Source organism: Oncorhynchus nerka, linkage group LG27 (genome assembly GCF_034236695.1).
Source record: "Oncorhynchus nerka isolate Pitt River linkage group LG27, Oner_Uvic_2.0, whole genome shotgun sequence".
In the NCBI taxonomy this organism is placed as follows: Eukaryota; Metazoa; Chordata; class Actinopteri; order Salmoniformes; family Salmonidae; genus Oncorhynchus; species Oncorhynchus nerka.
This window is the reverse complement of record NC_088422.1, coordinates 64,798,803-64,814,713: the sequence shown is the minus strand read 5'-3', so window position 1 is coordinate 64,814,713 and position 15,911 is coordinate 64,798,803. Positions and strand designations below refer to the sequence as shown.

Below are 15,911 nucleotides of genomic sequence, written 5' to 3'. Positions count from 1 at the left end.
TTCCTGGGCCTTTAAAAAAATGTGAGGACATGTGAAGCTTCAGGAAGTTCCCTGCTGGCTGTTTTTTTTTTAGTCCCGGGGGTTTGAGGCATGACATCACTGAGTTATTTTCCCTAGTCTCTCTGTTATCTTTGCAATCTCACACACACACACCCAGTCCTCCCATATACTTTCTAGACCTCAGGGACTGTAGCTGCTGTTGGATCTGAAGACTGAACCTCACCTAAAGATAACCCTCCCATACAATAATGACTTTACAATTACAAGAGGCCAACTTAGATGGCTATAAAGGCAGTATGATACTGTTCTTCATCTTACAGAAAAACACAGAAACCAAAACGTAGAACGGACCATGGTTTGTACCAAGTATCAAAGCTATGCTATGCTAAACTAGTCAGTTCAATTCCATTTAGTATAATATTATTCTATTCCTTCTTGCATTTTTTTTAAACAATAAAGCTCACTTTTTGGACTTTTGAGTGCTACGTTTATTTTACACATACAAAATTGGTACTAAATAAAAAGTTGTTGTTTTACACGATACAAACCATAGAAAATATTGTGTTCACCATCGAGAGAATGATCATAATCCAAGGCACATATTGCTCTCCTACAGAATGACCTAGCTGCATACAAAAGGAATGCATTTGAATGTTTTCTCTTCTTCTTTTGGTGCCCAATACTGACACCCACTGAAGTGTATTTACACAGGTAGACTCACACACACATACAGCATCAATCAATGCACAATTACACATCAATTAAACTACAAGTGTAAAAAAAAAAACGACATATTTTACACTTACACTCAGCAGACAAAGACCAATGTCAAGTAAAATAATTTTGAAAAAACGCAAAAGGAAGTGAGGCCAGTATCAATATTCAGGCACGTTTCTATATACAGTGTAGACAACTATATTTCCAGTACTCACAATCTCGATAACATGGATCCCGTATTGCCAAGTTACTTATTGCCGTAAGGTTTACAGAAGAGCACCACTAACAGTAAGAGCTTGTGAAATAGAATAGAGTTGTGCGCATACAATGATCATTAATAGCACGGAACGAAGTAGATCAGGTATGTTATATAGAAATGGAGTACTAGAGACACAACATTACAGCACAGTTTACCAGTGGCATCTATTGTATGCCGAGGTTTCACCATACTGATCTTTGGTAGATGGTCAACACAGAAATTAAATGTTGCTTGTTGTTAAAGCCATCATGGCTCTTACATTGTTCTATATCTATTTTGCCCTCTCCAGAGGTTTTTCCCAGGCAGGAAAACAGGAAAACGGGACGCAATGTGTTGCTTTACTTTAAAAGATAACGGGACAGGAAGAGTGCTTCCTCACACACATATGTGCAGGAAGCAGATTCCAGTGTTTTGTTTGGGTAATGTGTAGGGGCGGACTCTGGTGTTTAAAAAGGATGGGGGTCCAGCTCTCCATGTATATGATCCAGACAGGGAAGTGGTAAGATGGCTTCCACATATTGTATCCATGGTTTATGAGAAGTGGTCCCATGTAGGCAAAGCTTCAGTATACAACAAACAGTCCACATTCTAAATCAAATGGAATATAATGAAAGCAGGGGTAAACCTTTGCTCTCTTTTTGCTATGTCTTCAGTCAAGAAGGACAATATATAAACTTAATGATAATGATAAACTTGATCTTGTGTAGATTGCCCTCATTATTTTAAGCTGTTTCAGCAAATGGAGCAGAAGCACTATGTTGAAGTAGAATATTGAAGCAGTATGTTAAAGCAGTATGTTGAAGCAGTATGTTGAAGAAGTATGTTAAAGAAGAATATTGAAGCAGTATGTTGAAGTAGTATGTTGAAGCAATATGTTGAAGAAGAATATTGAAGCAGTATGTTGAAGCAGTATGTTGAAGCAATGTGTTGAAGCAGTATGTTGAAGCAATATGTTGAAGCAGTATGTTGAAGCAGTATGTTGAAGAAATATGTTGAAGCAGTATGTTGAAGCAGTATGTTGAAGCAATATGTTGAAGCAATATGTTGAAGCAATATGTTGAAGCAGTTGTTGAAGAAGAATATTGAAGCAGTATGTTGAAGCAGTATGTTGAAGCAATATGTTGAAGCAGTATGTTGAAGCAGTTGTTGAAGAAGAATATTGAAGCAGTATGTTGAAGCAGTATGTTGAAGCAGTATGTTGAAGCAGTATGTTGAAGCAATATGTTGAAGCAGTATGTTGAAGCAGTATGTTGAAGCAGTATGTTGAAGCAATATGTTGAAGCAGTATGTTGAAGCAGTTGTTGAAGAAGAATATTGAAGCAGTATGTTGAAGCAGTATGTTGAAGCGGAATGTTGAAGCAGTAGCTCTAGGATGAAAGGTTAAAGTTATTCAGATAACTTTGTGGTCATCCAAAGGACTATTGAGCTACTTCACATTTCCTGAGTTGGTTGTAATACTTTTGTTACAGTGGACCTCAGAGACTTGGACTTTATCCACAACAATTGATGTGTTGGATGAGTCCTGTCAAATACACGGGGAAAGACTTTAATTATTTCAGAGCTTCTGTTATCATTGTTTCCTGCCGGGCTCCCTGGACAATAGTAGCTCTTGGTGAGAAGGGTAATTCTGTCTGAAAGACAACTGCCACTGTGACTCACTGAATGACCCACCCTCTCTACATAGCTACAGTTGGTTTAGTCAACCATAAAAAAACACAATCAATCAAAATGAAGGAATACAGATTTCTGTAAGAGTAATCGGACAAAAAATCAAACATTTTCTTAATCTCCTCTGAAACCTCAAATAAATGTAAAACAAATAAATGAAGCACAGTTGTGGAATGTTAACGGTTTTCTTTACACCAAATCTATTTCCCTTTGTCGTCATATGCACGTGACAGAAACAAATAAAATGAAAGAAAAGGAAATAAAAGCACTATTTCTTTAAAATAATAATAGAATAATAATAATAACAAGGGAAAAGAGTGGAAAAAGGAGAAGTAAGAGTAGGAGGAACAAGAGGTAGAAGAAGAGGAAAAAGAATGAGAAGAAGAGAGAATTACTTAAAATTGGCACACGCTTGAGTGGACCCTATCATAGTGTGCTATGATTGGACGGATTAGTGGAAGAAGTTAATCCCGATGTGCTTTTAGTCAAAGGAAGAGCTGAGAGAGCTGAGAGACATCCTGCCTGCTGGTCTTTAGGCTCAGTGTGCTCAATACGGGGAGTCACTTCCCTCAGACCCATCCACCCCGTAGAGCTCAGCCAGGGTTCTGAAGCGAGGGCCCCAGTCGTTTAAGAAGTCATAGTCAAGGTTAGAGCCAGTGGAGGAACTATCCAGGGAACTGAGGCTACCAGCCAGGGACTCTGGCCCCTCGTAGCCATAGATGTGCAGGGTATCGTAGGGGATCTCATCCCTGTCATGGTCAGCCTCGTCTTTCTTCACCTCGATCATCACGGCCATGTCTCCCTTGCACGCGGTTGGCGGTTTCTTCACCATGGCGTAAAGGCTGGGGCCCTGCCTCATGCTCATGCTGCCGTCATTCCGAGCTGAAGTCAGGATGGACACGTCGTAGCCGTTGGTGTCCATCTCCCCACCGCCCTCCTCGTCGTACGTCACTAGCTGCTCGTGGATCTCACTCTTACCCAGAGTGACCAGGGCATCCTTCTGGTGACGTTTTCTCATAGCGATCAGGATCACTATGACTGGAACGAGGAAGAAAACATGTTTAATATCCATGTCACACAGTTTGGGGTTTTAATAAGTACTGAAAAATATATATATATATATTTCATGAGGCAAATTAAATCGGGTGTGAGAAAATATTTTGTCGAATGGGTCTCCAGTATATTTCTTTGGGATTCGTATGATAATGACTTCAATGTTTAATAGTTAATTATCACTTCATTCTGTGTCTTTGGAAACAAGACAGCCGAATAACTGATCATCTTCTCATTAGCCTTCCCATTCTTCTCATGTTTTTCCCACATTATCTGCTTTTGTAGAAGCCTACTGCAGCAGTGCGATTGCTCTCTGCTTCCAATATGAGCTTTTGATAAAACATCTCTGGCACATGGCTCATCTAATATGACAAATGGCTTTCTCCCAAGACAGCAGAGAAATTATCAAAGAGAATATTCAGCTCACTGCTTCCTGTTCCTTCCACTATTTACTTCTCTTGTCCTGCATTTTTGAATATTATTTATCCAATCAGATACTGAGGTAAAACTCTTCAACTTTGCCCCAAAAAATAAACAAACAATAGATTGAAATTAGTTGCACATCCCCCATCATGTAGATTGTTCACTTTTATCGTTAATAAAACATATCCTTGTCCTTGTGGCGTAAATACATCTTGATTTTACCCAAGAACACCTTGAGCTGAAGTACCTTGTTTAATGATCTCTGTTTTTTTAGTTCTTAGACGATTTCTCTATTTTACAACATGTCTTAATCAGGGACAGCGGTGTGGTAGAATGCCAGTTAAAATAGAGATGGCTGTATATTGTAGAGGAGAGATTGACTCACCCAGAATAGTGAGGATGCACACCAGTATAACAATAAGGGCGTGGACACTGACACCCATTTTGAGTTGGGCTGCTTTGCACTGGGTGTGGATCCTCTTGTTGTCACACCTGCACACTTTGATAGGCAGAGAGGTGATGCTGCTCATGGGAGGCCTGCCTCCATCGCTGATCCCAATTTCTATTACATAATCCCTGGAGTCCTCCAGGCTGAAGCCTCCATGTTTCAGCACTATGTTAGATGTGTTGTCTAGGAGAGGCGGACATAAAACAATGTTAGTTATTAGAGGTTTGCCATGGTTAGATTTTTATACATTACATGGGTCTTCATAGCATTGGTTCCAATGGTGGAATGATCTTAGCTACAATTTACTTAGGTGCAAACTTTTGCATCTACCTCATTTTTTAAAATGTATTTTTATTTCACCTTTATTCAACCAGGTAGGCCAGTTGAGAACAAGTACTCATTTACAACTGCGACCTGGCCAAGATAAAGCAAAGCAGTGCGACACAAACAACAACACGGAGTTACCCATGGAATAAACAAACATACAGTCAATGACACAATAGAAAAAAAAGTCTATATACAGTATGTGCAAATGGCGTGAGGAGGTAAGGCAATAAATAGGCCATAGTAGCGAAGTAATTACAATTTAGCACATTAACACGGGAGTGATAGATGTGCAGATGATGATGATGTAGAAATACTGGTGTGCAAAAGAGCAAAAAAGTAAATAAAAACAATATGGGGATGAGGTAGGTAGATTGGATGGTGTCACGCCCTGACCTTAGAGAGCCTTTTTATTTCTCCATTTGGTTAGGTCGGGTGTGATTTGGGTGGGCATTCTAGTTTTTCTATTTCTTTGTTGGCCGGGTATGGTTCCCAATCAGATGCAGCTGTCTCGTTGTCTCCGATTGGGGATCATACTTAGGCAGCCTTTTTTCCACCTTTAGTTTGTGGGATCTTGTTTGTGTGTAGTTGCTTTCTGCACTGCATGTAGCTTTACTTTTCATTTTTTTGCTTTATTGTTTTTGTTCTTTGAGTTTCTCTTCCAAATAAAAGGATGGAAACATACCACGCTGCATCTTGCTTTTTGTATTTAGTTTTTTTTCGGTGTCATTTTAATAAAAGTCAAATGTACGCCTACGACGCTGCACCTTGGTCCAATCCATCTCTAAACGATCGTGACAGAAGATTCCACCACAAACGGACCAAGCAGCATGGCCAGGAGGAGCAGACATCCTGGACATGGAAGGATATCTTGGATGGTAAGGGATCCTGGACGTGGGAGGAGATCCAGGCCGGAAGTGATCGCCCTCCATGGGAGCAGACGAAGGCAGCGAGGGAGGAACAATGACGACACCGGGGTTCGCGACCACGAAGGAAGCACGAGAGGCAGGCCCCAAAAAATGTTTTGGGGGGCACATGGGGTTGTTGGCGGTGCCAGGTTTCAGACCAGAGCCAACTCCCCGCACTCACTTTAAGGAGCGTGTGACCGTTCAGGCACCATGTTATGCAGTGATATGCACGGTGTCTCCAGTGCACATTCACAGCCCAGTGTGCTCGGTGCCAGCTCCCCGCACTTGCCATGCGAACGTGAGCATACAGCCAGGACGGGTTGTGCCGGCTCAGCGCTCCTGGTCTCCAGTACGCCTCCTCGGTCCAGGATATCCTGTGCCGGCTCTACGCACTGTGTCGCCAGTGCGCCTTCACAGCCCAGTGCGTCCTGTGCCAGTGCCCCGCACTTGCCGGGCTAAAATGAGCATCCAGCCAGGACGGGTTGTGCCAGCTCTACGTTCCAGACCTCCAGTGCGCCTCCACCGCCCAGTATATCGTGTGCCAGCTCCATGCACCCGGCCTCCAGTGCGTGTCTCCAGCCTGGTACGTCCTGTGCCTGCTCCACGCACGAAGCCTCCAGTGATGATCCATGGCCCGGAGCCTCCAATGATGATCCATGGCACGAAGCCTCCAGTGATGATCTATGACCCGGAGCCTACAGTGATGATCCATGGCCCGGAGCCTCCAGTGAAGATCTATGGCCCGGAGCCTCCAGTGACGATCCATGGCCCGAAACCTCCAGTGACGACACATGGCCCGGAGTCTCCAGAGACTATCCAAGGTCCAGAGTCTCCAGCGACGGTCTGCAGTCCAAAGTCTCCGGCGACAGTCTGCAGTCCGGAGCCTCCGGTGACGTTCTGCGGTCCGGAGCCTCCGGTGACGATCTACGGTCCGGAGCCTCAGGTGACGATCTACGATCCGGAGTCCCCTGCGACGATCTACGGTCCGGAGTCCTGAACCAGAGCCGCCACCGAGGTTAGATGCCCACCCGGACCCTCCCCCATGGAGTCAGGTTTTGCGGCCGGGTCTGCACCTTTGGGGGGGGGTACTGTCACGCCCTACGTCCCAAACCGGAGCCACCACCGAGGCTAGATGTATGCCTACCACGCTGCACCGTGGTCCAATCCATCTCTAAATGACCGTGACAGATGGGCTATTTACCGATGGGCTGTGTACAGCTGCAGCAATCGGTTAGCTGCTCAGATAGCTGATGTTTAAAGTTAGTGAGGGAGATATATAAGTCTCCAACTTCAATGATTTTTGCAATTCTTTCCAGTCATTGGCAGCAGAGAACTGGAAGGAAAGACAGCCAAAGGAAGTGTTGGCTTTGGGGATGACCAGTGAGATATACCTGCTGGAGTGCATGCTACAGGTGGGTGGGTGTTGTTATCGTGACCAGTGAGCTGAAATAAGGCGGAGCTTTACCTAGCAAGGACTTATAGATGACTTGGAGCCAGTGGGTCTGGCGATGAATATGTAGTGAAGGACTTTAGAAAGGCAGGGCAGGATAGATATAGGTCTAATAAGCAGTTGAATCTGAGGGTTTATGTGTAAGTGAAACATTAGGCTTTTCCACATGGTTAGTCCCATGTAGATTAGACATGATTATCTCCATGAGCTTTAGGTGCCAGTATATGTTGATAGAAACTGAGCATGCTCATTTTATATGTTCAATTTGGTTGGCATCATTTTAGTAGAGTTACAGTATATAACCTATGAAGGATGTACTGTAGTGTATACAGTACATCAAAGCTAGAGATATGGCCTTGACATGCACGTCATCACTAATGTAAGAACAAATTCTCACTGTTCTTCTGGTCTTCCGCTGCTATGACCTTCTCTCTAGTTGCACTGGGCTAATGTGCAGCCTACTACCAGTGTTCTGTGTTCCTGGCTGATCATTACATGGTGAAATGTCACATCAGTTCATTATGCAGTGCAGCCAACGAGGCAGCACAGACTGGACCAAGCCACCCCAGCGCTGCACTGAAAATGTTCCCCAGCCAGAGTGTCTCTGAGGCCGTCACTGTTGCTCTCCAAATATGTAATGAAGGGCTGCTGGTTTTAAAGAGCTTGTACATCATGAATATTTCAGGGGCTCTCAGCGGTTTGTTGCTGTTCTCGTTTCCACCCGACTAGATGGAGAACGTTCAGACGTCAGATAGTTTTAGAACGGAGCGCTGCCCAGGCTGATTCCTCGACCACTGGGGAGCACAGTGCTATACTGAGCACATATCTGAACCAGCCATTCACCTCCAAATTGTCCCTGTTATACCCACCTCACCGCCCCTCACACCAACCAACAGCTTAACATTAGTAGAATGTGTCTGCCTGCACAGCTTAAGGTGCCATAATAAAGGTGCCACTTGTCACATGTTCATGCATAGAAATGATCAGTTCTCTCACCGTTGTTATCGATGACTGAAAAGTTGCCGTTCGGCTTCACCAACGTGAAGCTGAATGCGGGCAAATGATCATCTTTGTCTGTGGCACTTATGGTCCCAATCACCTGTGTGAGGGGAATACATTTAAATAAAGACTTAATGCAAGTTTCAGAAAAGTTTAATGATTGATGGCTTAGATGACGTCTAACTCTGGAAAAAATCCTACCGTTCCAGCCATATCATTTTCACAAACAAATATCTCTTCAATGGACAGCTCTGGTTTGTTGTCATTAATATCAATGACCAGTATGTTGACGTTCACAAAAGATTCCAGTCCTGAAGAGGAGATGTGAAACGTTATTTTAATATTGGGAAATACCTAAACCATACTAGTTATTAAGATAAAAAATGTTTTGGACATGAATTACATTTCACGCAATAAATGTGTATTTGCTGTTAATAAGATTAAAGATGATGGCTAATGTCATACCATTTGGTTCCTCCTTAGCTTTAACCTGGAACATGTGATTGGCTACTAACTCCCGATCCAGCTTCCTCACTGTGAAAAGTTGTCCAGTTATGGGGTTGATACCAATGGGACTGTCCTTGTCCTCAATGGAATACCTGTAGAGGGCACATTGAAATATTGTGGAAATCACCTCTCAGAAAAGAAGTGCTGTTAATTCTAGCATCAGTAACATGTGAATGTGTTGGAGTACCGTATGGCCTTGTTGGCTTGATCAGGATCTCTGGCTGAAACGACTCCAATATTATTGACCATCATTTCCTCTATGACATTAAAGTTGTAGATGCTCTTGCTGAATTCTGGCTGCTCATCAACATCTAGCACCTGGATGGTCACCTGGGCCTTGATCAAAGGATTGTCCTTATTATCCGCAGGGGACTGCAAGTGGTTCTCCCTCACGTGCACAAAGAATGTGTAGCTGCTCTTGGTTTCATAATCCAGTCCCTGAAAAGTAGTTAAGGAACTTTAAGGAAAATACTCAGTACATGTACTATATGTATAATCTTCAGCAAATGTGTCACTCTCATACATATTCCCTACATCGTTATCTATAATGTACAGGCTGTACTGATACTTTTTTTTTTCGCAGAATACTTTAAGTAGTTTAATTTTCATTACTTAATAATGGTCTTCAAGGAGTCTTTCAAGGACATTCATTTTCATATGTGCTTCAAAGAGCGCATGGTCTTATTTCTTTAGTCTCTGCTACTGCTATAGTTTAGTGTTATGTGTCATGCGGTAATGCTCATATCTACAGTAGAGTTTAGGACAGATTAGGAAAGCATTAAACCTGGTTGCACTATAGAGACAAAAATGTGGATCGTTTTTTTTGTGATAAAAAAAAGTAAACAGTTTAGGATGAGTGAAATACCTTTTTCAGCATGAGGTTGCCGTCTTTGATCTGACTGCGCTCCATTTCAAAAATGTCAGATGAAGGTGCTATGGTGAAGATGGGGTCTTTATTCTGGATCTCATCTCTGTCCTCCAGGACCATGGTGTCTATTCTCTGTCCCCGCTTCATGTCCTCTTTCACTCTAAATACATAGGAACCTAGGGAAAAAGACACTACGTGTTAGTAAGAGAAGCTTCTGAGGGACAACATTATGGAATAATCCCAAATTTGCTACAAGGAATTCAGTAACAATCATTCATATTTAGGTTTATCTCCTATAAGACCAATAACTGTCAATGTGCTTTAACTGTATAGCTGTCAGGGATGTTCTTTTTTGCCCTTACTTTTGGTAAATGTGGCTATGTTATCATTGATGTCGCTGACTGCGATGCTGACAGAGGTGGTGGCGGTGCCCCCTTGTTTAATTCCTCTCAGATCCTGGGCTTGAACCACAACCACATAGCTACTCTGGGTCTCACGGTCCAGGTTCTCATATTTGGTGGTGATAATCCCTGAAATGAAGAACATTCATTTAGTCTTTGATTCATGACTCGTGCATCTTCAGAGGCATGAATACAACAGTAAATGAATATGGTGTTTTTAGGAAAGAATATTGAAAAGAGATGAAGATACAATGGACTTTATGACGTATGAGTTCGAATGAATGAACATCTCCTACCCGTTGTGCTGTCTATATTGAAGAAATCTCCCCCCTCTAATAATTTGTAATCAAGTTCTCCATTTGCAGTCGTTGGATCATCTGCATCAGTGGCAGTGACTTCTATCACTTTAGTTCCTACACAGGGAAGAAATAAAGAGAAGTGATTTAGCAAAAGCATTCTTTAATATCCAGCATAACCATCCCTGTGTTTAGGATTTGATCTCCTGTACCTCTTTTGGATCTCTCTTTGATAGAAGCGTTGAACGATTTAGTAAACACTGGATCATTGTCATTGATGTCAGTAACCAGGATCACAAAGTCTTCCACTTTCTCCACCAATTTGTTGCTGGCATCAACCAGCTTTGCACTTAGATGGTATTTGCTTTTCACCTCTCGATCCAATCGTTCAGTGACAAAGATGTCTCCTTTTTCATCCACTTTGAAGATTGTGTTGGCACCTTCTCCCTCAATGACATAGTGTGTCCTGTCACCAGACTTCGTTGACTTTAACTACAAATAGAAAAACAGATGACAATGTTAAGATAAGACATTCTGATCTATCAGATATATCATTACTGTATATCCTCATTCAACTCTCTGGCTTTCTACCTGAGCCTCCAAGGTAAAACAATGACATACCTTTCCAAGATAGTATTGGAAGTAGGTTGGCCTTTCCTCCTCCACGTAAAGGTTGTTCCACAACCACTCTCTCTTGTGCCTGTGGAGAACTGGGCTGGTTTGGAGTGCTGGCCTCTGATCCATATGTTCAGCCATGGTTAGACTGAGGGTCAGGGCCAAGGCAAAGAGACCCATCCACAGCTCTGGTGCCGTCATCTGCCTCCATGCAGACTGTCTCATCATCTGAAGGAAGGGAGAAGCAGAGAATTTAATTTGGGCCATTGAGACCACTCACACCTCAGGCAACACTACTAGCTCAAAAAATATTTGTCTTCTTTAAATTGCTTAGCTATTACTTCAGGTGCGTTTAATTAAGCTTGACTGGCATGCCCAGTGGGCAGGGTTGGCACTTTTGGGAGTTTTCCGCTAGAAAAGTTGAATGGACACTTTCTTTAATGGACACTTTCTTTGTGGCCAAGAGGATAGCTAAGCATGAAAGCAGTCCATCCCAGATAATATCCTTCATCTGGATTATTCCACTCTTATTGTTGCCAGCCCTTAAGCAGTGGATATTAAGATGAGGGGGATTATGGTTCATAAATGTTCCCAAATAGCTTAATATCATATTCTAAAAACTACTACAATCAAATTACTTTCATTACAACCCCATGTAGCACAGATAAGAAAGTATCTTATATTCTCCACACTGACAATAGGCTTATCTTGGCCTTTGAGGTAATGAACTTGGCAGGTAAATATCTTATCACGTTTTGTTGTTCCATATCTTATTGAATCTTGTGTTCAGCTATATATCAGAACAAATTGTTTGTTGGGCCACCCAAGTGGCGCAGTGGTCTAAAGGCACTGCATCGCAGTGTTAGCTGTGCCACTAGAGATTCTGGGTTCGAGTCCAAGCTCTGTCGCAGCTGGCCGTGACCGGAAGACCCATGGGGCGGTGAGAAATTGGCCCAGCGTCATCTGGGTTAGGGGAGGGTTTGGCCGGCAGGGATGTCCTTGTCCCATCGCGCACTAGCGACTCCTGTGGCTGGTCGAGCGCAGTGCACGCAGACAACGTGCCAGGTGTACGGTGTTTCCTCTGACACATTGGTGCGGCTGGCTTCCGAGTTAAGCGGGCATTGTGTCAAGAAGCAGTGCGGCTTGGTTGGATTGTGTTTCGGAGGACGCACGGCTCTCGACCTTCGCCTGTCCCGAGTCCGTACGGGAGTTGCAGCAATGAGACAAGACTGTATCTACCAATTGGATACCATGAAATTGGGGAGAAAAATAAAATATTGGAAAACATTGACTCTGTGCTGTAATGTAAAGAGTCAAACAAACTTTCCTATATATGGTTGTTTTGTTACTCCTAATCGTATGTGTTAACTGTGCGTCATTCAATGTCCTTCCTGCCACGCCCTGAAGTTTATCCCCTAAAGGAGAGAGAACTTTTTTCAACTCCAGGCACTTTAGAGATAGACATCCTCAATCGTCACTGTTTGCAGCTGTCTTAGTAGTCATGGAAGGCCCATTATGTCCAAAATTGCATTTTTTAAATATCTCCTTGTTCTGTTACTGGGTACTTACAGTGAGTCCTCCCAGTGAGGTCATGATGTCTGGTCTTTTATCAAGGAGAGGAAGTGTAAACACAATGCCTTTGGGAAATAACATTCCCATTTCTAATGAAGGGTCATCATTAAGCTAATGCTACTGTGGCCTCACACCCTTCCTGCAATTCAATTTCTGCCCCCGTCTTCTTCCCCCTCTCTCTTTCTCCCCCCCCCTCTCTCAGTCGCTCTGGCTCTCTCTTTCTCTGACAATTTTCTTGAGCAGTAGCGAGAGTTAAGGAGACAACAATGGGATTTTAAACAATGTGTTAAATTAGTTGGTTTAGGTAGGATGCTATCGGTCAATGGTCAAGTATTTCATTCAGGGCCTGAGCTATACCTAGTTCAAATGGATCAATCCCATTTTAACTCTTAAATGACAGGCAAGCTTATATCCAGAATATCAGTTTCTTGTTCTCCTCAATGCGAGTCCATTGACCTTTCATTTGAATGCCATTCAATGATAACTGAAAGTCAATTTCTCCGTCTGTGCCATTTTAAATGCTGTCTATACAAATGTCAGATTTGATGACCATGTAGACATTTTTCTGAAGTTTTCAATAATGCAGCTAATCATGTAGAAAAAAAGAGGAATACGTACTGTATTTTGAAATACGCTGTACATTATTCAGCTTGAATTCATCTTAGTAGGCTATGACTCACAGTTCACAGGCTGGTATGCCTGAGACAATTTGTGCTCTGTTCCAACCCCAAGTAGCACACAAAGCTATATGGAGTATCCACATCAATTGATCAGTTTATGGATATAGTCATACAACCTGACTTGATGCACCTGCAATCTCTAATCATATACTGTACTGTAACATTAGTCGAAAAATAAGCAATATTTGGTACTATCAAGGCAAGCACTCAGCATACACATTATGTTGAGTTCTGTCTATCCAAGATCAACTATCAAGCAAGCCTCCATACTGTGATGATACTGTAGAATTAAGTGACGTACAATATGTGTGTGTGGGTGTGTGTGTGTTTGCCCACTGTAGATTAAAACAGCTTTAATCACATAGCGGCTTCCAATAATCTGTCTGCCTACTCACTCCTCTAGGAAACTCCGTCTGTCACTGATGAGCCGTCTCCTCAGCCCTGCTTCACCCACCCAATATCACACTGGACTCACTGGCTCTCTCTGGCAGCACTTATTCTCTGAGTCTGACAGACAGTGTCTATCTATCACACCTCTTCTCCGAGCTCTTTCACCACAGTTATTTTACATTATATTTGCTATAAGGATTAGTTCAGTGTCATTAGATGTTATTTGACTAGTTGAACTGCTGTCCTAGTGTTCGGCTGTATGTTCGGCTTCATTGTCATCATTTCAAGTCTCGACAATTAGTCCTGGAGCACCTGCATCTTGATCTATCGAAACAATTCAATGTTATTAACACTGTCATAAATCTGGTATAGGTAAATTAATACAATGCTATGTTTGCCTACTTTTGAAAGGAAAACGACATCTGAGGTTGAGTTACCTTACACTTACGTCATAGAATACAAGACTCAATACGTTGTACACTACTGTGTAACTCAAGATGCACAGATTGTTTCAGGATTTCTTTAGATTTATTTCTCCCTCATGGCTACAGAGTATTAGTGTAGCACACATCAACATAGTCAATCTGGTATCAAATTGTCTCGAGGGTTCAGCCTTGCACTCGGGGCTAACGTTATCAAATCAGTCGCTGTTGTCCATTGTGGTGATAGATTATATGCGTTTGAGACACAACAAGATACAACATACTGTATCGATGTGGTATTTAAATCATACATTTTATACGTGTCCACACAAATGATAAAATGTTATGTCTAACAAAAATTACAATAGAAACAAAACAATTCATACAGTATAAATGACTGGAATGACTTACCAGAGATTAATTATTTTCTGAACTCCTGCTTTTTAGCTCGTCCAATGCGTATGAGACAGGTATAAGTCACAGGTAGATCCTGGGTGAAAGAGCATTAGTAATGTTAGCTGTTGGCTGTGGACCTGTCAGATTCTCTTCTCAGAGGGGAGCACTAAGAACTTCCAGGCCAGCACAGTGGCCACAGAGATCAGCCCAGTTCCCCTGGTCACGTTTCCTGTTATAGTCCCTCTCCTCTCCTAATTGCAGCCTGAAGAGCAGAGCCTGGGCTGAGGGGGGAGAGGGAGGCATGCGATGCGTGTATCACAGCGCCGCACGTCGCTGCTGAAGTGACTGGAGGAGGCGGTGAGAGCACCAGCCACATGTTAAGAGGCAGGCAGACTGTGGTGCGTGGAGGGGCAGAGCGGTGTGAGAAACATTACATTTCTGCTCTCGCCTTCTTGATGAAAACACAAAAAGAAGGAGAGAAAGCAAAGAGATTCATTATTCATACCTATGGGACAAAGTTTATTATAAACAGGTTATAGACGTTAATCCCATGAGATTTCCCACATAGTGGTATTGCATTTTTCAGGGCTACGGCGGCGTATCTGCCTCTGAGATCTTGTCTAAGTCGGTAAGTGAGATGAGTGGGCTTTCTCCAGTACTCTCTCGCTTGTCCCTTGAGCATCATCTGTAATTTGGGGAATTGGACTGGAGCTGTACCCTGTAGAGCTGAAGGGAGGCAGTCAGTTTAGTGAGATTAGTCTTAAAGAGACGGCAAGCCTATTTGACAGAAGACCAAGGATGATACCTTAGGGGAGCGAGAGAGAGAGACTATTTGAGTTTTGTTTGTTTGTTTTCCTGCTTGGCAACCGTAACTCTTCTCAACGTTTTCGTGGATCAGACAGCAGACAGACAAGTAGCTCTAGAATGAAGTAGCCGTCCCTGCAGTGGGAGCAGCAAATCGACCTCCTGTCTCTCTCCATGTCTCTTACTGTTCTATTCTTCTGTCGTTATTCACCTGCTTTGACCTCACTTTACATTTCAAATCATTCTTTGATGGCTACTTGTAGGTATTTCCTTCTGGTAATGGACTCTCAAAAGAAAGCAGCCATTATTATAATTATAGGGGTCTGTATTACAAGAAAATCACACCATCCTTTGTCACAGCAGGGGTCATGGTTCTAGCTGTAATTGGTAGAAGGGAGGGGATCTGCTTCTTCTGTAGATATATTCTGTATATAGTTGCGCACTTAAAGAGAGAGATATGATATTATGCACATAGCTATTTAGCTGTTTAGATATTAGGTATAGTCATGGGAATCTACAGGGTTCCCAGCGGGGGGGCGTGCTTAAGGCACAGCCTCTAGAATAAAAAGTTCAAAATGAATAAATGAAATCCCCCTAAATGCCATGCAGACCATAGACATAATTATATATATATACATACTTCTCAGAGCAGTAGATATTTAATCATACATATTATAACTATGTTATGTGTTACTTTACATTGATCTGAAC

At 42.6% G+C, this 15,911-nt stretch overlaps 1 protein-coding gene across 1 annotated transcript; it reads right to left on the bottom strand.

Annotated features, from left to right (window-relative positions):
• Positions 1-464: 464 nt before the first annotated feature.
• Positions 465-14,725, bottom strand: LOC115112135 (cadherin-5-like). Its single transcript, XM_029638962.2, has 12 exons — positions 14,412-14,725; positions 10,943-11,164; positions 10,534-10,813; positions 10,322-10,438; positions 9,987-10,154; positions 9,622-9,800; positions 8,944-9,194; positions 8,715-8,848; positions 8,451-8,560; positions 8,247-8,349; positions 4,506-4,751; positions 465-3,682 (listed from the first exon to the last, which is right to left on the bottom strand). The coding sequence occupies exons 2-12, from the start codon at positions 11,162-11,164 to the stop codon at positions 3,192-3,194; spliced, it is 2,301 nt and encodes a 766-aa protein (XP_029494822.1). The 5' UTR covers positions 14,412-14,725; the 3' UTR covers positions 465-3,191.
• Positions 14,726-15,911: the final 1,186 nt, after the last annotated feature.

Coding starts and splice junctions, on each gene's coding strand:
- LOC115112135 (XM_029638962.2), bottom strand. CDS start 11,164: ATGATGAGACAGTCTGCATGGAGGCAGATGACGGCACCAGAGCTGTGG. Junction 10,439..10,533: donor CAAAGAGAGATCCAAAAGAG/GTACAGGAGATC, acceptor TTCCCTGTGTAG/GAACTAAAGTGATAGAAGTC. Junction 8,561..8,714: donor AGCTAAGGAGGAACCAAATG/GTATGACATTAG, acceptor TCTCCTCTTCAG/GACTGGAATCTTTTGTGAAC.